The sequence below is a fragment of the Melanostigma gelatinosum genome, assembly GCF_949748355.1.
Source record: "Melanostigma gelatinosum genome assembly, chromosome: 17".
Taxonomy (NCBI): Eukaryota; Metazoa; Chordata; class Actinopteri; order Perciformes; family Zoarcidae; genus Melanostigma; species Melanostigma gelatinosum.
In genome coordinates this window covers 23172340-23193232 of record NC_136650.1, presented here as the reverse complement: position 1 = coordinate 23193232, position 20893 = coordinate 23172340, and the positions used below count along the sequence as shown (strand labels likewise).

The 20893-nt window shown below is 44.8% G+C and overlaps 2 protein-coding genes across 5 annotated transcripts in view; one reads left to right on the top strand and one right to left on the bottom strand.

The window, feature by feature from the left end:
- Positions 1-531: 531 nt before the first annotated feature.
- Positions 532-11313, top strand: mindy1 (MINDY lysine 48 deubiquitinase 1). 4 transcript variants are annotated; one of them, XM_079287529.1, is made up of 13 exons: positions 532-608; positions 1590-1791; positions 1949-2281; positions 2416-2616; positions 2991-3199; positions 4097-4154; positions 4259-4323; positions 5194-5352; positions 5453-5555; positions 6044-6186; positions 6613-6807; positions 9342-9530; positions 9635-11313. In XM_079287529.1, exons 3-13 carry the CDS (start codon positions 1996-1998, stop codon positions 9704-9706), a joined length of 1680 nt encoding a protein of 559 aa, XP_079143655.1. In that variant the 5' UTR covers positions 532-608; positions 1590-1791; positions 1949-1995; the 3' UTR covers positions 9707-11313. The 4 variants fall into 4 exon arrangements, with proteins under 4 accessions (XP_079143655.1, XP_079143656.1, XP_079143658.1 ...); XM_079287531.1 differs by having other exon boundaries at positions 564-608; positions 1567-1791; XM_079287530.1 differs by having other exon boundaries at positions 1590-2281.
- A 1299-nt stretch (positions 11314-12612) lies between these two features.
- Positions 12613-20893, bottom strand: part of LOC306790967 (phosphatidylinositol 4-kinase beta-like) — a 23261-nt gene continuing 14980 nt past the window's right edge. The window contains exons 13-14 of the mRNA XM_079287528.1: positions 19893-20013; positions 12613-16627 (exon numbers count right to left, since the gene is read on the bottom strand). Of these exons, the coding sequence (XP_079143654.1) occupies positions 16446-16627; positions 19893-20013 (303 nt within the window). The 3' untranslated portion in view covers positions 12613-16445. The remainder of the gene's footprint in view (positions 16628-19892; positions 20014-20893) is intronic.

The following is a 20893-nucleotide window of genomic DNA, read 5'->3' as shown; positions in this document are numbered from 1 at the left end:
TGTGCAGACAGAGGTGATGACACAAGTGATGACTTTTTGTTTCCTGTCTGTCTTCTGAGTTTTTTTGGTGATTAAAGGGTTAACAACTCAAAGAGACTTTGGTTGTTTAATGTTTTCAGACAAGTTGAGTCGAGTTTAATTGATCTCACTTTGACTCATCAGGTTCATCATGTTACAGAGAAACAGGAGGAACGAGTCACTGAGCTTAAAGGTGTAAAGATGTTTATTAAATATTATATATAATATATATATATATTATTACTTTTTATCTCATGCAAATCTTGACCATGGGGATATTTTAATTATCATGTCTAACTTTTCATCTTTTTTTGTAATTTTATTTTGTAATTTAATTTTATTTATTTATTTGTTGCTGTGTAAATGTGCTTCCATACCTTTGAGATTTACTGCGGATTAAAAAAGCGTTTTATTGTGTTACTTCTTCTTCTGGTGACTAAACGGCTAACCCCAGACCTTTAAACGTCCCCGGATGTGACGTGTGCTGGCGTTGTTGTTTGTTATTCTGTGGGCGTGGCTTCTTGTGTGCCTGGCAGAGAGACATGTAAACAGCTAACGTTAGCATGTCCGTCTCACCGCGCAGCGTCACAGTAAGACAACTCTTATTTTACCGACTGTTTGTTTATTGTATGATGTGTGAAGGGAGAAGTGTCACGTGGTGTGTCTCGTGGCGGAGTTGTCGCTCTTTTTTTGTGTGAACAACAGCTAACTTGGCTAAGTTAGCTTTGGAGCTAGCTAGCGTCAGGTTTGCTAACGCTAGCTAGCTAGCAGCAGGGAGCTGAAAGCTGCTTTAAAGCCGGAGCCGGAGGAGCTTTTCTTGGTTTGTCTCGTTGTAATGAAGGACTGCTGTCAGCCGGAAGTACCGACAGTTACAGCACCGAGTTATCACCGAGAGACATCTTTAACCGGAGCGACTCGTGAGGTTTAGCGGAAACTTAAGAACCTGTTTGGTGTTAGCTGACTAATGGTCCTCAGTCACGTGGTCTGATGTCCTCTATGGAGTGGTCTCGTGTGACGTCACAGTTTAGCTGTCGGCCATGTTGGAGTACACACAAAGCCACTGGCATGCACGGCTGAGTCGCATAACCTATCGGTGGTGAACTTTTGTGCTGTCTTTGGTTTCTCCTCCATCACTACTACTACTACTAAACTACCTCAGAGGTATATATTGTACTTTCTACTGTACTACATGTCAGAGGTACATGTTGTACTTTTACTGTACTACATATCAGGTACATATTGTACTTTTTGTTGTTCTGAATATATAATAGAATCTGTTTTGACAGTTAAAATGTTTTCTCCTCGTTGTGTGAAATCAGCTGATGTCATAGTGATGTCATCAGGCTCGGTCCTGGCAGTGACAACAGACACTGTCCAAGTGCATTGTGGGGAATGTAGAATCCAGTGTTTGTGGACTGAACGTCTCTGGTTTGTGAGAAATGTTTTTAGATACATTTTTAATTGATTTGTTTACAGATTGAACTCTTTCATCAGAATATTGATGATGAATCCACACGTGTCACCTGACTGATGATGTCGTCTTTAAAGACGTGTCATGTGTTTCTCCTCAGGTCTGACAGGAAGTGTGTTGACTCTGCTGACAGCAGAAGAAAATCCTCCTGACTGACGACGGAGACTTCATCCTGCTCACTACTTCCTGTCAGCAGGAGAGAAGAAGAAGCCTTTAACTTTATTCCGATATATATTTAATTCAAGACGACGGACTTAACTTCTGCCAGAGACTCAGCGTCATGTTCAAAGTCCGATAGAAAGGTGTGTTTGTTTCGTGAGCCCTCAGAAGACGGGCGGCGGCCATGTTGTGGCGACGCCTGCGTCTCAAAGCGACTATTTGAAGTTTGAGAGCAGAACAAACACGATGAAGCCTCCAGAGTCTTGATTCATTCATTTATTTTCTACTCGTGTTATTTAGTTGTTCATGAAGAGTTCGTTCTCGCCGCGCCTCGATTCTTCAGCGTGATGGCGGAGTCCAGCACGGCGCCGCTGACGGACCACAACAGCGAGGAGCCGCCTCCTCCCAAGGAGGGAGTCTCCAAAGAACTGATCGTAACCGCCGATGGGCCTCTTCCCGCCAAAGTTCTGATGGAGGCGGAGCAGGAGGAGGCCACGCCCACACCGCCAGATTCGTCCTCGCTGTCGTCTGAAAATGGGACGATAACCGCCGTCACCACAGAAGAAGAATCTCTGTCGGTTCTACTCAGACACGCCAAGACTGAAGAAGGGCGGGACCGAGGAGCAGAGCCAGGTGAGGGGTCCAGGACTGCATGTCCTTCAATAATCACTAGTCCAACAGATAAAGACCTGGAGGACAGCTCCTCTGTGGTCCGGACCTGGAGGACCGCTCCTCTGTGGTCTCTGATGTGTTGTGTGTCTATACAGGTCTAGACTTGGACCTGGAGGACAGCTCCTCTGTGGTCGGGGGCTCAGACGACCAGCGTGGATCCACCGACTCGGCGTCCTTTTCCATCCCCAGCCTGGAGCTGTCTGACGGGGTGGCGGCAGCAGGAACCTCCCTGGACGTGGACGTCCCGTCCACCGAGGTCTCCGGTCTGAAGGGCGAGGAGACACTGGAAGCTGCTGGTGAGACGTAAATATTTAACAATTTAAATGTTTTTAATAACCAGAGTCCTGGGGGCGACCGTGGGGGCGACCGTGGGGGCGACCGTGGGGGCGACCGTGGCTCACTGGGTTAAGAGGGTTATAATCTAATTAATCTAAACCGCAGGGTCAACGGTTCGATCCCCGACTGGGACGAGCAAGACACTGAACCCCCGGCTCCCCGGGCGCCTGTCATTGGCAGCCCACTGCTCCCTATATACAGGGATGGGTCAAATGCAGAAGTCAAATTTCGTGAATGTGTATATGTATATGACAATACAAATCCTAACTTTCCTAACCTAACTTTAAAATCTAATTATATATGTATATGACTGTAGTTGTCCTCCTGTCCACAGGGGGCGCTGCTGCTGCGGCTCCTCCCCCTCCAGGTTGCTCCGCCTCCTCCTCCACAGCTGCTCCGATGGAGGCGGGGCCTCCCCTGCCGGCCTATTACCTGGTGAAGTGGATCACCTGGAAGGAGAAGAAGACTCCCATCATCACTCAGAGTGAGAACGGGCCCTGCCCCCTGCTGGCCATCATGAACACTCTGTTCCTCCGCTGGAAGGTAATAACCCTGTAAACTGGGTTATTATACTATGTATGATGAGTACAATTTACCTGTAATTAGGGCTGGGCGGTATTTTTTAAGACTACCGGTTTCACGGTATATCGCGGTATTTTTTTCCGCCTTAATGCAGTGGCGGAATTTTGACTGCATTTTATACCTGGGCCTTCACTGCTGTCCTGCAGCTGAAATACCACCTTATAACCACATTGTAGCGCCACAGCTCATTGTTAAGGCTGTAACTATGTACGTCTTCGTATTAAACCGTTCGGTACGAGTCGTTTGAATAATGCTCGAGCATTTAGAGAATGCAAAAGCCTAAATTCAGGAAAATATAATGTTCTCAGCTGGTCCGGCTGTGGGATCCACCGTCGTTCCTCAATGACGAGCCACGACCCAAAGAGATTATCATCGGATTTAACAGACAACTAGCTCCGATCGTAGCGCTCCTAGCGGCGAACAATATATTTGGCTGCCTGTTGAAGAGCAACAGAAGTTGTTTCGGCTGTGCACCGGTATGACGGAATATGAAAAATTCATATCGTACGGGAAATTGAAACCGGTATACCGCCCAGCCTTACCTGTAACAATGAAGTTGGCTGTTTGACACGTGATCGCAATACTTCTTAAAGGGACACGAGAGCGACTTTTGCGCAAGCGTCAAAGTAAAATACGCGCAGTGGATCTCATTTGCGCTCTCGGATTTTGACAGTGATTTGCCTTCATAGTATTTGTACTTTGTAGTAACTCTTCTTCACTGAATACTTGGTAGTATTTGTACTTTGTAGTAACTCTTCTTCACTGAATACTTGGTAGTATTTGTACTTTGTAGTAACTCTTCTTCACTGAATACTTGGTAGTATTTGTACTTTGTAGTAACTCTGTGTGTGTTTTCAGGCTAAACTTCCGGCTCAGACTGAAGTCGTCACCACTGAGGACCTGATGGCTCACCTGGGTACGATGAGTCACAGCCGTCAGCCAATCAGCTGCTGAGTTCACAGAAACAGAAACAACAACAGAAAATACATTTCAAACAATGAATTTGTGTTTGTTTTGCAGGAGAGTGTGTGTTGTCTGTTACACCCAGAGAGAAGACTGACGGGATGGAGCTCAACTTCCAGCAGGTAGACACACACACCACACACACACTCACACACACACACACAACACTCACACACACACACTCACACACTCACACACAACACTCACACACTCACACACTCACACAACACACACACACACTCACACACTCACACACAACACTCACACACACACACTCACACACTCACACACACACACACACTCACACACTCACACAACACACACACACACACACACAACACTCACACACTCACACACACAACACTCACACACTCACACACTCACACACACACACACACACACACACAACACAATACTCACACACACACACACACAACACTCACACACACACTCACACACTCACACACAACACTCACACACACACTCACACACTCACACACAACACTCACACACTCTCACACACACACTCACACACTCACACAACACTCACACACACACTCACACACACACACACACACAACACAACACACACACACACAACACTCACACACACACTCACACACACACACACACAACACAACACTCACACTCACACACAACACTCACACACACACACACACAACACAACACTCACACACACACTCACACACTCACACACACAACACACACACACAACACTCACACACAACACTCACACACACACTCACACACACAACACAACACTCACACACACACAACACTCACAACACTCACACACACACAACACTCACACACACAACACAGACACAAACACGCACACACTTTTACTCACAGCCTCACAGGAAACCAGGTGACTTTCTAAATAAAGTTCAGGAAGGAAATCTGAAATGTGTTTGAGATTATAGCATGAAAACTGATTTTTTTGTGTCTGTGTGTGTGTGTGTGTGTGTCAGAACATGGGTGATGCGATGTCCGTGCTCCCCAAACTGTCCACAGGTCTGGACGTTAATGTTCGTTTCACCGGAGTGACGGACTTCGAGTACACACCTGAATGCATCGTGTTCGACCTGCTGGACATCCCGCTGTTCCACGGTTGGTTGGTCGACCCACAGGTACACTGTGTGTGTGTGTGTTTCTGTGTGTGTGTGTGTGTGTGTGTGTTTCTGTGTGAGAGAGATGAACACGAGAGTTTAGACTCTTTACTGTGTTCAGAGTCCAGAGATGGAGGCTGCTGTGGGGAAACTGAGTTACAACCAACTGGTGGAGAAAATCATCGACTACAAACACTCAGCGGACAGCAGCAGAGTCAGTGAAGGTAACGCACACTGACCCCCTCACAGGTCAACGTTAACCATCACAGTGTAAATAAAGTTCTACTGACTCAGTAGAACTTGTGTTTCTAGTCTCTGATCTCTGATCATGTTTCATTGTAAACAACCAATCAGTGTTTAAAGCAACAGGAGGAGAGCTAGCAGTGTTAGCAGCACCGCTAACGGCTAACCAACAGGAGGAGAGCTAGTAATGTTAGCAGCACCGCTAACGGCTAACCAACAGAGGTTCACTTCAGTTCGATTATGATGCCTTCAGGCTCTGCTCAGTGAACATGCGTACTGGCTGAAGGTCCATTATTACGTGTTTCATTCATGGTCATTACAGCTGCATTCTCTCTAGTGTCCACCAGGGGGCGACTCCTCTGGTTGTATAGAAGTCTATGAGAACATGACTCTCTCTTGATTTATTACCTCAGTAAACATTGTAACTGGGTGTGTGTCTGAATGTGTGTATTTGTGTGTATCCCTGCAGGTCTGGTGGCAGAACAGTTCCTGGAATCCACGGCAACCCAGCTGTCGTATCACGGTCTGTGTGAACTCAACACGACGGCCACAGACGGAGAAATCTCTGTGTTCTTCAGAAACAACCACTTCAGTACCATGATCAAACACAAGGTGGAGCGACACACACACACACACACACACTTCAGTACCATGATCAAACACAAGGTAGAGCGACACACACACACACACACACACTTCAGTACCATGATCAAACACAAGGTAGAGCGACACACACACACACACACACACACTTCAGTACCATGATCAAACACAAGGTGGAGCGACACACACACACACACACACACTTCAGTACCATGATCAAACACAAGGTAGAGCGACACACACACACACACACACACACTTCAGTACCATGATCAAACACAAGGTAGAGCGACACACACACACACACACACACTTCAGTACCATGATCAAACACAAGGTGGAGCGACACACACACACACACACTTCAGTACCATGATCAAACACACGGTGGAGCGACACACACACCTGTTAATGGAGTTATATTCTCTCTCTCAGGGTCACCTGTACCTGTTGGTGACAGATCAGGGGTTCCTGCAGGAGGAGGGTTTGGTCTGGGAGTCTCTTCATAATGTCGAGGGAGACGGAAACTTTTGCGACTCCGACTTCAGACTGTGTCATCCTCCTCAGAGAGCTCCGCCCACAACGAACCTGCCTACCAGTGCCCAGGAGCAGCAGAGACAGATCGACCAGGTGAGACACATAGAGCAGGTGAGACCGATAGAGGCGGATCCACCTGGTGGGACACATAGACCAGGTGAGATACATAGACCGGGTGAGACAGATACACCAGGTGAGACAGGTCTTAGGACGACCTGGTGGTGACTGGTCTTCTTTGTTGGTTTTACGACGACCTGGTGGTGACTGGTCTTCTTTGTTGGTCTTAGGACGACCGGGTGGTGACTGGTCTTCTTTGTTGGTTTTAGGACGACCTGGTGGTGACTGGTCTTCTTTGTTGGTCTTAGGACGACCGGGTGGTGACTGGTCTTCTTTGTTGGTTTTAGGACGACCTGGTGGTGACTGGTCTTCTTTGTTGGTCTTAGGACTACCTGGTGGTGACTGGTCTTCTTTGTTGGTTTTAGGACGACCTGGTGGTGACTGGTCTTCTTTGTTGGTTTTAGGACGACCGGGTGGTGACTGGTCTTCTTTGTTGGTCTTAGGACGACCTGGTGGTGACTGGTCTTCTTTGTTGGTTTTAGGACGACCGGGTGGTGACTGGTCTTCTTTGTTGGTCTTAGGACGACCGGGTGGTGACTGGTCTTCTTTGTTGGTTTTAGGACGACCTGGTGGTGACTGGTCTTCTTTGTTGGTCTTAGGACGACCGGGTGGTGACTGGTCTTCTTTGTTGGTTTTAGGACGACCGGGTGGTGACTGGTCTTCTTTGTTGGTCTTAGGACTACCTGGTGGTGACTGGTCTTTTTTGTTGGTTTTAGGACGACCGGGTGGTGACTGGTCTTCTTTGTTGGTTTTAGGACGACCTGGTGGTGACTGGTCTTCTTTGTTGGTTTTAGGATGACCGGGTGGTGACTGGTCTTCTTTGTTGGTCTTAGGACGACCGGGTGGTGACTGGTCTTCTTTGTTGGTTTTAGGACGACCTGGTGGTGACTGGTCTTCTTTGTTGGTCTTAGGACGACCTGGTGGTGACTGGTCTTCTTTGTTGGTCTTAGGACGACCGGGTGGTGACTGGTCTTCTTTGTTGGTTTTAGGACGACCTGGTGGTGACTGGTCTTCTTTGTTGGTTTTAGGATGACCTGGTGGTGACTGGTCTTCTTTGTTGGTTTTAGGACGACCTGGTGGTGACTGGTCTTCTTTGTTGGTTTTAGGACGACCTGGTGGTGACTGGTCTTCTTTGTTGGTTTTAGGACGACCTGGTGGTGACTGGTCTTCTTTGTTGGTCTTAGGACGACCTGGTGGTGACTGGTCTTCTTTGTTGGTTTTAGGACGACCTGGTGGTGACTGGTCTTCTTTGTTGGTCTTAGGACTACCTGGTGGTGACTGGTCTTCTTTGTTGGTTTTAGGACGACCTGGTGGTGACTGGTCTTCTTTGTTGGTCTTAGGACTACCTGGTGGTGACTGGTCTTCTTTGTTGGTCTTAGGACTACCTGGTGGTGACTGGTCTTTTTTGTTGGTTTTAGGACGACCGGGTGGTGACTGGTCTTCTTTGTTGGTTTTAGGACGACCTGGTGGTGACTGGTCTTCTTTGTTGGTTTTAGGACGACCTGGTGGTGACTGGTCTTCTTTGTTGGTTTTAGGACGACCGGGTGGTGACTGGTCTTCTTTGTTGGTCTTAGGACGACCGGGTGGTGACTGGTCTTCTTTGTTGGTTTTAGGACGACCGGGTGGTGACTGGTCTTCTTTGTTGGTTTTAGGACGACCGGGTGGTGACTGGTCTTCTTTGTTGGTCTTAGGACGACCTGGTGGTGACTGGTCTTCTTTGTTGGTTTTAGGACGACCGGGTGGTGACTGGTCTTCTTTGTTGGTCTTAGGACGACCTGGTGGTGACTGGTCTTCTTTGTTGGTTTTAGGACGACCGGGTGGTGACTGGTCTTCTTTGTTGGTTTTAGGACGACCGGGTGGTGACTGGTCTTCTTTGTTGGTTTTAGGACGACCGGGTGGTGACTGGTCTTCTTTGTTGGTCTTAGGACGACCGGGTGGTGACTGGTCTTCTTTGTTGGTTTTAGGACGACCTGGTGGTGACTGGTCTTCTTTGTTGGTTTTAGGACGACCGGGTGGTGACTGGTCTTCTTTGTTGGTCTTAGGACGACCGGGTGGTGACTGGTCTTCTTTGTTGGTCTTAGGACGACCTGGTGGTGACTGGTCTTCTTTGTTGGTTTTAGGACGACCGGGTGGTGACTGGTCTTCTTTGTTGGTTTTAGGACGACCTGGTGGTGACTGGTCTTCTTTGTTGGTTTTAGGACGACCGGGTGGTGACTGGTCTTCTTTGTTGGTCTTAGGACGACCGGGTGGTGACTGGTCTTCTTTGTTGGTTTTAGGACGACCTGGTGGTGACTGGTCTTCTTTGTTGGTTTTAGGACGACCTGGTGGTGACTGGTCTTCTTTGTTGGTTTTAGGACGACCTGGTGGTGACTGGTCTTCTTTGTTGGTCTTAGGACGACCGGGTGGTGACTGGTCTTCTTTGTTGGTCTTAGGACTACCTGGTGGTGACTGGTCTTCTGTGTTGGTCTTAGGACTACCTGGTGGTGACTGGTCTTCTTTGTTGGTCTTAGGACTACCTGGTGGCGGTGTCCCTGCAGCAGCAGCAGGGCGGGGCCCCGGGGCCCCTCAGTGACCTGGAGTTGGCCCGACAGCTCCAACAGGAGGAATACCAGCAACAGCAGCAACTCCAACAACAACCACAACAACAACAACCACCACAACAACAACAAGAACCGGGATCACTGCAGGCAGCACAGCAGGTACGACTACACGGGGTAGAGTACTAATATGTACTAATACCACCCAGTATTCTTGAGGGTCTTCTTGTTGTGTGATGGTGATGATGATGTCACTGTGTTTCCAGGTCCGAGGTCAGGGGTCACAGCAGGGCGGAGCCAGGAGGAGAGAGAAGGACTCAGACTGTGTCGTCCTATAAACTCTTCATCATCATCTACGACCAACCAAACTCCACGAGGGAGGAGGACACACACACACACTCACACACACACACACTCACACAGCTCGATGCCAAACCCCGGTGCTTTGTTGTTGAACAGTTGGTAGAGACGTGATGGAGGAAAGAGGAGTCTGGAGTAAACAGGCTGTCTAATGAAGGCTTAATACGTTCTGACGGCTTTATTAACGACCAACAAACGATTCACTGAAGATTAAGTGATCGGCTGTAAACCGTCTAACGAGTTTAGAGCTGAAACAGTAAAACTACTTCAAACCACGAGCTGTTTGTTTGAGCGTCCTCGCTGAGGAGACGTCCTGTCACTTTAAATGAGTTTAGTCACGAATGAGATAATTTGTGACGAGTTCTTCCTGTTTCACTTCTAAATGTCCGAATATTTACGGAACTTTAAACCGTTCGATACACAGACGTGAGTCCGTTCAGCTTTACACTCATTTCTGTTTTCCAGCATGTTTTTATTTTTATTTGTTTTACTTTTAATCCTCATCTGATTTCAAGCTGTTGAGTTTAAGACACGTGATCAGATTTATTGATTATTGGTATTTAAACTACACAACAATCAGTTTCTCTTGTTCTACAAGTCTGTCAATAAAGTAACAACAAAGAGAACTTCACTTTGATGTGATTACATGTCATTCTAAATGAATTAAAAGGTTTAATTACTGCCCAGTGTTTCCTTCTTCACCAAAACATTAATATTTAATAACAAAATCCCAAGAAATACATTTAAAAATAAATTAACGTCTGATTAAGACTCGTCTCTCAGGTTCGATCCTTCTGTTCACTGCAGATTATATTATTATCTTCATCATCTTGGTGTGGAAGCCTGACGATAAATAAACGTAAAATAAAATAAAATGGAGGAAATGATGAACATGAAAATACTTGTGACTGAATAGTCTTGTCCCGAGTCAACATGTTGACTCATATTAAGTCATTAATATGAAATATAAAGTGCAACATGTTGACAGAGTGCCTTTAAAAACGGATCTAAAAAGTCTAAATGTACTCACTGTCATAGTTTTGTCCTAAATCAATATTTTAAGTTACTAAGTCAAATAATGTTGATTTAATTAACATTCGTCTTCTCATATTTATGACTTAAACACCTAAAACAATGTAAACCTTTTTATTTAAACTCATTATTTAGCAAGTTACATTGATGATGCTGTCGTTTGTTTTACGTTGGACCCTTTGGGCTTCCGTAGTTTAAAAACCTGCTGTGAGAACAAACCTGAGTGAAACCAGACAAAGTGACCCGAAAGCACACACTGGACTGAGACCACGTTGTACCTGCTCATGAGACCTGAGGAGTCCTCAGGAGTGCTGGTGAGACCTGATGAGACCTCATGAGACCTGATGAGACCTCATGAGACCTCTTAAACTGAATAATAAAAGTGTTGTTTTTTTCTCTAATCATTAAAACTTTCCCATCATGCATCACTGTGTTTTCGGGGGCGTAGGCGATACTTCCTGTTGTCGTCAGGTGTTTTTAAAACGCGTCTGTTGAAGCTTTGTATTTAATTTGTCATGATGTCGAATTATCAGTAAAAACAAAATCCAACTCAGTCTGCTGTCGACTCGTTTGTTGTTGTTTACTCAATTGAGATGATGTCATCAGGAGATTATCACACATTTATAACAATGTATGAAAGCAAAAAAAACGTTTTATATGTTGATATTATTTATTACCACCGCGACCCGACCCCGGATAAGCAGAGGAAAATGGATGGTGGGATTATTTATTACTTCAAGCAGATTCCTTAAGATGTACAAAAGTATTAGTGCAAGTAATAACCTATAAAAGTGTTCATATATATCATATAATATTCTGTATAATATAAAACGCATCTATATATATATATAAATAAATAAATATATATATATATATATAAATATATATATATATATATTTATATAAATATATATATATATTTATATAAATATATATATATATATATATATTTATATAAATATATATATTTATATATAAATATATATATTTATATATATATATATATATATAAATAAATATATATATATATATAAATATATATATAATATATATATATATATATATATAATATATATATATATATATATAAATATATATATATTTATATATATATAAATATATATATATATATAAATATATATATTTATAAATATATATATATATATAAATATATATATATATATATAAATATATAAAATCAGCAGGTGCTTCATGTCTCTCACTCCTGTAACTGTCCGTGATGGATCCGTCCCCGTTGTTTTAAAAAGCTGAATAAGTTATTTGCATGACGTCATGCAGCTAGTGTTCAGGTGTTCAGCTGGTGGAGAAGCTTCATGTGCTGCTTCCCTTTCCCGCTGGTCTGCTGTCTGGTTGTGAGGTCAGGCTGATCTGATATCAGCTCTTTGGCCTGAATGTTCTCCTCAAAGTTCTCCTCTCAAACGGGTCTTGGAGGATCGAGAGGATCGCTTCCGATTTCAACTTCCAGTTCGCGTGTGTGTATATTTATTGTATAGATTTTTATATATGTATATATATACTAAAATAATAATTTCATTAATTAAAAATATTTTTACCATCAAATTACGATTTCAATTCATTGAAAATGTCTCATGAGCAAATATCTTGTTTTTACCAGATTTACCAAAAAATGTTTAATAGAAACGAGAGACCAGTCGTACAATTTAACACAATTACATTTAATCTAGTTTAAGGTGATTTAATTGAATGTATTTATTATGAGAATTAAAAAAACTTTAGAAATCACACTGAACTCCAAAATGTTTTCATGTCGGTTGTTTTTTCTTCAGTTTGTCTCATCGTTAGCGACGTTAGCATCGTTTCTCCTATAAGACAACATGGAGCCTCCTGCTGCTTTAATGGATTTAGTGTTAAATGTTTCGTACTAACTAAAGTTAAAAACAGGAATCGTTCACAAAAGACAGAAAACACATTTCATTCAGGATAAATGCACTTTAAGACTTTTTCACATAGAAATTGTTGAACGTGTTCGAAGCTGATGAAGAAGGAAAGAAGGCAATGAAAGGTTTTTAGTAGCAGGGACGAGTTTCAACAAACAAAAAGCTTTTCCTCTCCAGACTTCTCCCACCTTTTTATTTCAACAAAGAAATAAGAGACGAAACATCAGGAGATACTTCGGCACTTTTGATCAAGACCAATCAATTTAGCTATCATAAATGTTTGTTATTATCGAAACGTGACTTTAATTAACTTGTAAATATAAGTAAACATGATTCTTGTCTGGAGAGGAAGACGTTGTCTAAGAACTCGTCCCTGAAGGTCAAACGTCTGATATAAAAGCACTTTATAACCTCTTGGTTCCTCCGGTTGCATTGATAAGAGTTTGTACCTTCTGTACATCTCAAGGCATCAATTTCCTTTCTCACAGGAGAACGAACTCATTTACATACGTACATATCCACAAATGACAAGAACGAGGAACAGTATTTGCTATTTAAGTTACTTATTTGGTCAACTTTAGTCGCAGCTGCATCTTTGTCAAGTGCGGCAGCGTATAAAGTAGCGGGCTAACTGTAGTATAAGAGCAGTGGGCTAACGGTTAGCAGACGGTAACATGATGCTTTTACAATAACAGATCTGTGCTTCTCCTTCATTTGTGGTCAAAACACACGCAACCTTGATTTTTATTTCGAAGCTAGCTTGTTAGTGATCAGGTTTGTCACTAACTAGCTAGCTAGCTTGTCAATGCTCATCTCCACTCTTGTGCTTGTTAGATACAAGCCTCAGCTCTTCTAATCACTTATAAAACATAGATCATAATTATTATCCTGGCAGAAGAGACATTACATTAGATTGTGGAGGAAAAAAATCAAGCTAGCGATGATTTTAGCTCAGTCATTGTCAAGCTAATGGCTAACAAGAACAGTCTGAGAATACTGATTGAATGTTGTTAGAATAATATATTTTATCATTGCTGCTAAAGACTGTAAATAGTACAAAAGTCACTGCTCTTATACAACAGTTAGCTAGTAGGTGGCATTAAACTTTCAGCAAAAAAAAAAAGTTGTTTTAATCAAATCCACGAGGCGCTGTTCATTAACCATTAGCATGACAATGACTCAGTTAAATTATTGCTAGCCAAGTATGTTTTTCTGTTATTTTTCCAGTCTAATGTAATACCATACATTATTTCTATTTTCGTGCCGATTGTAGAGTTTATGCAACTTATGTGAGTTATTGCTAACAAGCTAAATATATTACCTAGCTATAACAAAGTTTTTTTGTGGTTTTAGGTCATTTTGGCTAATTTTAATATAATTGTAGTTATAAATGTGGAGTAATTGTCTCGCGAATTAACCTGCTGGCTAGCTAACTAGCTTCTGTTCTTTTACGAGTTATACGTTTGTAGCTGAAGTTGTATTTACAGTACAGGAACGAGCAGGTAGCTTGTTGCTAACTAATCTAACAGCTAACGTCTTGAATCCTCTAAAACGTACGTTTTTTAATGTAAAGAGCAATTTCAAGTCCACAAAAAATCCTTGATCTCACTTCTCGAAGGAAAAAAACCTCAGTATTGTTATGTAAAAACAATATGTTCGTACACAGGTGTAATAAACTGGGATAAAGCCATTGAAAGTGTTACCAACATTAGTCACAACATCATTATACGTGTTTAAAGTACAAACAAGAAGACATTTCCTCGTCAATACTGAGAAAAATAAGTTTTAGTCGACTTATATTTTAAAAAAAACATTCACATATTCAGGAAACTGGTCTCATGAAGAAAAATAGAACATTTAGAGTCTTAAGCTCTCAATCAGCCGCTTCTCCTGATTGGCCGGAGTTAATGACAGGAATGTATCTCTAAGGGGCCAATCAGGGAGGAGATCATTAAATATGCAGATATCAGTCATTCAGCTCAGATATCCAGTTAGTGGAACATCTTCTTGCATAAATCTGTTTGTGCCACTTTGATTTAAGAGCAATCAGTCGAGTAGTGTTGAGTATCTGCGTCCATGTAAATGATGCTTTGATTCAATGCTGGACAGTTTGTTTGTTGTCGTGAACTGAAACGCAACAAAATCAAGCAAAAGTTTCTTCTGAAATTCAACTCGGACATTTTCTTAAACTGAATCTACACACATACAAAAAATAAAGGAAATCAAAATTATTCAGAGAAAAAAAACATGCAGATTAAATAAACTGATGAGTTGACACTAAATATTTTTTGCGTTTTCACCAGACACCCGTCATGCTGGAAAGGTTTCGTGAAAATTATAATCCTGATTTTAAGTCTTAAAATATCATAAAATGTAAGAAGGCTGCACAATAAGTCTTTAAAAGATATAAACAGGTCCATTAAATCTCAACTTCACATGAAAACAATACAGATAGATTCAAACCACATTGCTATTGACAAAAAACATCGTTCTCGTAGAAAAAACAAACTTTTGTTTTTGGATTCCAAAATGTTGATGGCATGCTAACGCTACGTTAGCTGCTTTTATCATCACGTGGACGTTTAGCAAGTGATGTTAAAGTGAGCCAACAAATCTGCCTCAACGACATCAAACGAGCCAATTAGCCGATCCATCTTAAAAAAATAAAAATGATTCATGTTTGTATAAGTGCTTTTAAAAAGTTACAATTAGTTGTTTCCTTCATGCAGCCCGGAGAAACGGGTATTAGCATTTAGCACATTAGCATGCACGCTCACAGTTAGCAGGTTGACGTGCTAATACTTAGCATGCTTAAAGTACAGCTGAGGCTAACGGGGGATTCAGTCCGTTGGTTTCTCGTCATGAACTTCTGTTGGAGAAATCTAACTTTTGGCCTCTAGGTGGCGCTGAGACGATCAACAAGGAAACTTTTCTAAATGTTTCCCTTCCTTCGAGTCGTTTGCAGGAATTAGCTTTCAAGATAAACTGAAATGTCTTCGGAGATAGTTGTGATAAATGTCTGGTGAAAAACATAAAGGAATTCTACGGGAAGAGGAACGCTCAAAGAAAACACAAAGTCCACGTTGGAACCGATGGAACCGACTGTCAAACGGATTTCTTCTATATCGTACGTTGTTTTTTTATTTAAATATTCAAGCTGCTTTCAAACTTACATCACATTTATTGGAATTTTAAGATATAAGTTTAGTGGTATAGATGCTTTTCAGAAGATTTAAACTCCCAATTACTTTCAAAATAAAATAAGATAACTATTGATTTTCACTAGCAGTAAACGTTTTCAGACCGTTACCGTGTAATTATGGGATGAGTTCTCCGGTTTCTTCAATGCGTTTAACTGAGAGAAGCAGCGTATTCTAGTTATGAGCTTTTCTGTTCATTTCCTTGTGAAAAGTAAAATTTATGAGCAGAATTTACTTCGATTTATGACATTTGTTTGTCTGATCAGCAGCTGAAAATCCAAATAAACTTTCACAAATGTGAAACTGTACCTTTCAAAGTTTGACTGGAGAAATGAATTCATCAATGATCAAGTTATGATCTGAAGGACAGCTGAATCCAACAGAAGATCTATTGAATGTGTCTCAGGATGAAGCAAACGTCCGTTTAGTCTTTCTGTCTTATGTTTCTTCACAGGAAAAAAGAACGACCTGGAAAAGTCCCAGACGCTGTACTTTCCCAGCTGCCCATGAACGTCACACACAACACACAACACAACACTTGGCCGTCGGTCACATGACGCCGTCGGTCACATGATGCCGTTGGTGACGTACTGGAAGGAGTCGTAGAGTTTGGTGGTGATGGACCTCATGGATCCGTCCACCAGCTGCTCCACCAGCACCTGCAGCTGCTCCTCCGTCAGAGACATGTGGAAACGCTCCTTCAGACCACGGATGGTGCTGGAGCCGTGGAAGCAGGGGAGGTGGGAACCTGGAGGAGGACAAGGAGGTCAGGAGGAGGAGGAGGTCAGGAGGAGGAGAAGGAGGTCAGGAGGAGGAGAAGGAGGTCAGGAGGAGGAGATGGAGGTCAGGAGGAGGAGATGGAGGTCAGGAGGAGGAGAAGGAGGTCAGGAGGAGGAGATGGAGGTCAGGAGGAGGAGATGGAGGTCAGGAGGAGGAGATGGAGGTCAGGAGGAGGAGATGGAGGTCAGGAGGAGGAGATGGAGGTCAGGAGGAGGAGATGGAGGTCAGGAGGAGGAGAAGGTCAGGAGGAGGAGAAGGAGGTCAGGAGGAGGAGATGGAGGTCAGGAGGAGGAGATGGAGGTCAGGAGGAGATGGAGGTCAGGAGGAGGAGATGGAGGTCAGGAGGAGGAGAAGGAGGTCAGGAGGAGGAGATGGAGGTCAGGAGGAGGAGAAGGAGGTCAGGAGGAGGAGATGGAGGTCAGGAGGAGGAGAAGGAGGTCAGGAGGAGGAGATGGAGGTCAGGAGGAGGAGAAGGAGGTCAGGAGGAGGAGATGGAGGTCAGGAGGAGGAGAAGGTCAGGAGGAGGAGAAGGAGGTCAGGAGGAGGAGATGGAGGTCAGGAGGAGGAGATGGAGGTCAGGAGGAGGAGAAGGTCAGGAGGAGGAGAAGGAGGTCAGGAGGAGGAGATGGAGGTCAGGAGGAGGAGATGGAGGTCAGGAGGAGATGGAGGTCAGGAGGAGGAGATGGAGGTCAGGAGGAGGAGAAGGAGGTCAGGAGGAGGAGATGGAGGTCAGGAGGAGGAGATGGAGGTCAGGAGGAGGAGATGGAGGTCAGGAGGAGGAGAAGGAGGTCAGGAGGAGGAGATGGAGGTCAGGAGGAGGAGATGGAGGTCAGGAGGAGATGGAGGTCAGGAGGAGGAGATGGAGGTCAGGAGGAGATGGAGGTCAGGAGGAGGAGATGGAGGTCAGGAGGAGATGGAGGTCAGGAGGAGGAGAAGGAGGTCAGGAGGAGGAGATGGAGGTCAGGAGGAGGAGATGGAGGTCAGGAGGAGATGGAGGTCAGGAGGAGGAGATGGAGGTCAGGAGGAGGAGAAGGAGGTCAGGAGGAGGAGATGGAGGTCAGGAGGAGGAGATGGAGGTCAGGAGGAGGAGATGGAGGTCAGGAGGAGATGGAGGTCAGGAGGAGGAGAAGGAGGTCAGGAGGAGGAGATGGAGGTCAGGAGGAGGAGATGGAGGTCAGGAGGAGGAGAAGGAGGTCAGGAGGAGGAGAAGGAGGTCAGGAGGAGGAGATGGAGGTCAGGAGGAGGAGATGGAGGTCAGGAGGAGGAGAAGGAGGTCAGGAGGAGATGGAGGTCAGGAGGAGGAGATGGAGGTCAGGAGGAGATGGAGGTCAGGAGGAGGAGATGGAGGTCAGGAGGAGGAGAAGGAGGTCAGGAGGAGGAGAAGGAGGTCAGGAGGAGGAGAAGGAGGTCAGGAGGAGGAGATGGAGGTCAGGAGGAGATGGAGGTCAGGAGGAGGAGATGGAGGTCAGGAGGAGATGGAGGTCAGGAGGAGGAGATGGAGGTCAGGAGGAGGAGATGGAGGTCAGGAGGAGGAGATGGAGGTCAGGATGAGGAGAAGGAGGTCAGGAGGAGGAGATGGAGGTCAGGAGGAGGAGAAGGTCAGGAGGAGGAGAAGGAGGTCAGGAGGAGGAGATGGAGGTCAGGAGGAGGAGAAGGTCAGGAGGAGGAGAAGGAGGTCAGGAGGAGGAGATGGAGGTCAGGAGGAGGAGATGGAGGTCAGGAGGAGATGGAGGTCAGGAGGAGGAGATGGAGGTCAGGAGGAGGAGAAGGAGGTCAGGAGGAGGAGATGGAGGTCAGGAGGAGGAGATGGAGGTCAGGAGGAGGAGATGGAGGTCAGGAGGAGGAGATGGAGGTCAGGAGGAGGAGATGGAGGTCAGGAGGAGGAGATGGAGGTCAGGAGGAGGAGATGGAGGTCAGGAGGAGATGGAGGTCAGGAGGAGGAGATGGAGGTCAGGAGGAGGAGATGGAGGTCAGGAGGAGATGGAGGTCAGGAGGAGGAGATGGAGGTCAGGAGGAGGAGAAGGAGGTCAGGAGGAGGAGAAGGAGGTCAGGAGGAGGAGAAGGAGGTCAGGAGGAGGAGATGGAGGTCAGGAGGAGGAGATGGAGGTCAGGAGGAGATGGAGGTCAGGAGGAGGAGATGGAGGTCAGGAGGAGGAGATGGAGGTCAGGAGGAGGAGATGGAGGTCAGGAGGAGATGGAGGTCAGGAGGAGGAGAAGGAGGTCAGGAGGAGGAGAAGGAGGTCAGGAGGAGGAGAAGGAGGTCAGGAGGAGGAGAAGGAGGTCAGGAGGAGGAGATGGAGGTCAGGAGGAGGAGATGGAGGTCAGGAGGAGGAGAAGGAGGTCAGGAGGAGGAGATGGAGGTCAGGAGGAGGAGAAGGAGGTCAGGAGGAGGAGAAGGAGGTCAGGAGGAGGAGAAGGAGGTCAGGAGGAGGAGATGGAGGTCAGGAGGAGGAGAAGGAGGTCAGGAGGAGGAGAAGGAGGTCAGGAGGAGGAGAAGGAGGTCAGGAGGAGGAGATGGAGGTCAGGAGGAGGAGATGGAGGTCAGGAGGAGGAGATGGAGGTCAGGAGGAGATGGAGGTCAGGAGGAGGAGATGGAGGTCAGGAGGAGGAGATGGAGGTCAGGAGGAGATGGAGGTCAGGAGGAGGAGATGGAGGTCAGGAGGAGGAGATGGAGGTCAGGAGGAGGAGATGGAGGTCAGGAGGAGATGGAGGTCAGGAGGAGGAGATGGAGGTCAGGAGGAGGAGATGGAGGTCAGGAGGAGATGGAGGTCAGGAGGAGGAGATGGACATGCTATACTGTGACTTTTTTCAACATGCTCTTTAGCTGTTGTAATGCAATGAGGGCGTGATGATTTGTTTCTCCTCACGTTGGGTGCACCAGAGAAGCTCTGAGTGATTGAGAACGCTGTCCAGAGTCAAACAGCCCGGACCAGCAGAGAGCAGTGTGAACGTGACACATCACTCCAATCCATAAGCATGCTCTTCACTGTGCTGCTTGGAAACCTTTCTGCTAAATGTTGCTACACTGATTGGCTGAAGATTGATTATTTGTTATCAATAAACTATGAGAAATATATGTTCTGTGTTTATTTCATGAAACCTTGCCAGGGTAGCAATCGTTTTATAAAAAGCAAAAAGCCAATTGAGGCAGTGATTGATGTCGATTTAAATCAAATAAAACAAAAAAAGAGTGACAGTATAGTATTTTATTATATATGAGTATCGTCTGTCACCTTGCTGCATGATCTCCACCATCTGAAGAACCTTCTCCATGTGTTTCCTGGCAGCGATGAGACCCTGAAGCATCAACATCTTGTAGTAGATAAACATGTCGCCGTCCAGACCGCCCATCACCTGAAACATCACCATCATCACGATCATCTTCATCACCATCATCACCACCATCACAATCACCATCATCATCATCATCACAAGCATCATATTCACCATCATCATCATCACAAGCATCATCACCATCATCATCATCATCATCACAATCACCATCATCATCATCATCATCACAATCACAATCATCATCATCATCATCACAATCATCATCATCATCATCACAATCACCATCATCATCATCACGATCATCATCATCATCACCATCATCACGATCATCATCATCATCATCATCACAATCATCACAATCACCATCATCACAATCACCATCATCACAATCATCATCATCATCATCACAATCATCATCATCATCATCACGATCATCATCGTCATCATCACCATCACCATCATCACGATCATCTTCATCACCATCATCATCATCATCACAATCACCATCATCATCATCACGATCATCATCGTCATCATCACCATCACCATCATCACGATCATCTTCATCATCATCATCATCACAATCACCATCATCACAATCATCATCATCATCATCACAATCACCATCATCACGATCATCACCATCATCACGATCATTATCATCACAATCATCACCACCATCATCATCACAATCACAATCATCATCATCATCACAATCATCATCATCATCACGATCATCATCATCACCATCATCACGATCATCTTCATCACCATCACCACCACCATCATCACAATCACCATCATCATCACGATCATCATCATCATCACCATCATCATCATCATCACAATCATCACCACCATCATCATCACAATCATCATCATCATCATCATCACAATCACCATCATCACGATCATCATCACCATCATCACGATCATCATC

Coding starts and splice junctions, on each gene's coding strand:
- mindy1 (XM_079287529.1), top strand. CDS start 1,996: ATGGCGGAGTCCAGCACGGCGCCGCTGACGGACCACAACAGCGAGGAG. Junction 3,200..4,096: donor CTCTGTTCCTCCGCTGGAAG/GTAATAACCCTG, acceptor GTGTGTTTTCAG/GCTAAACTTCCGGCTCAGAC. Junction 9,531..9,634: donor CACTGCAGGCAGCACAGCAG/GTACGACTACAC, acceptor CTGTGTTTCCAG/GTCCGAGGTCAGGGGTCACA.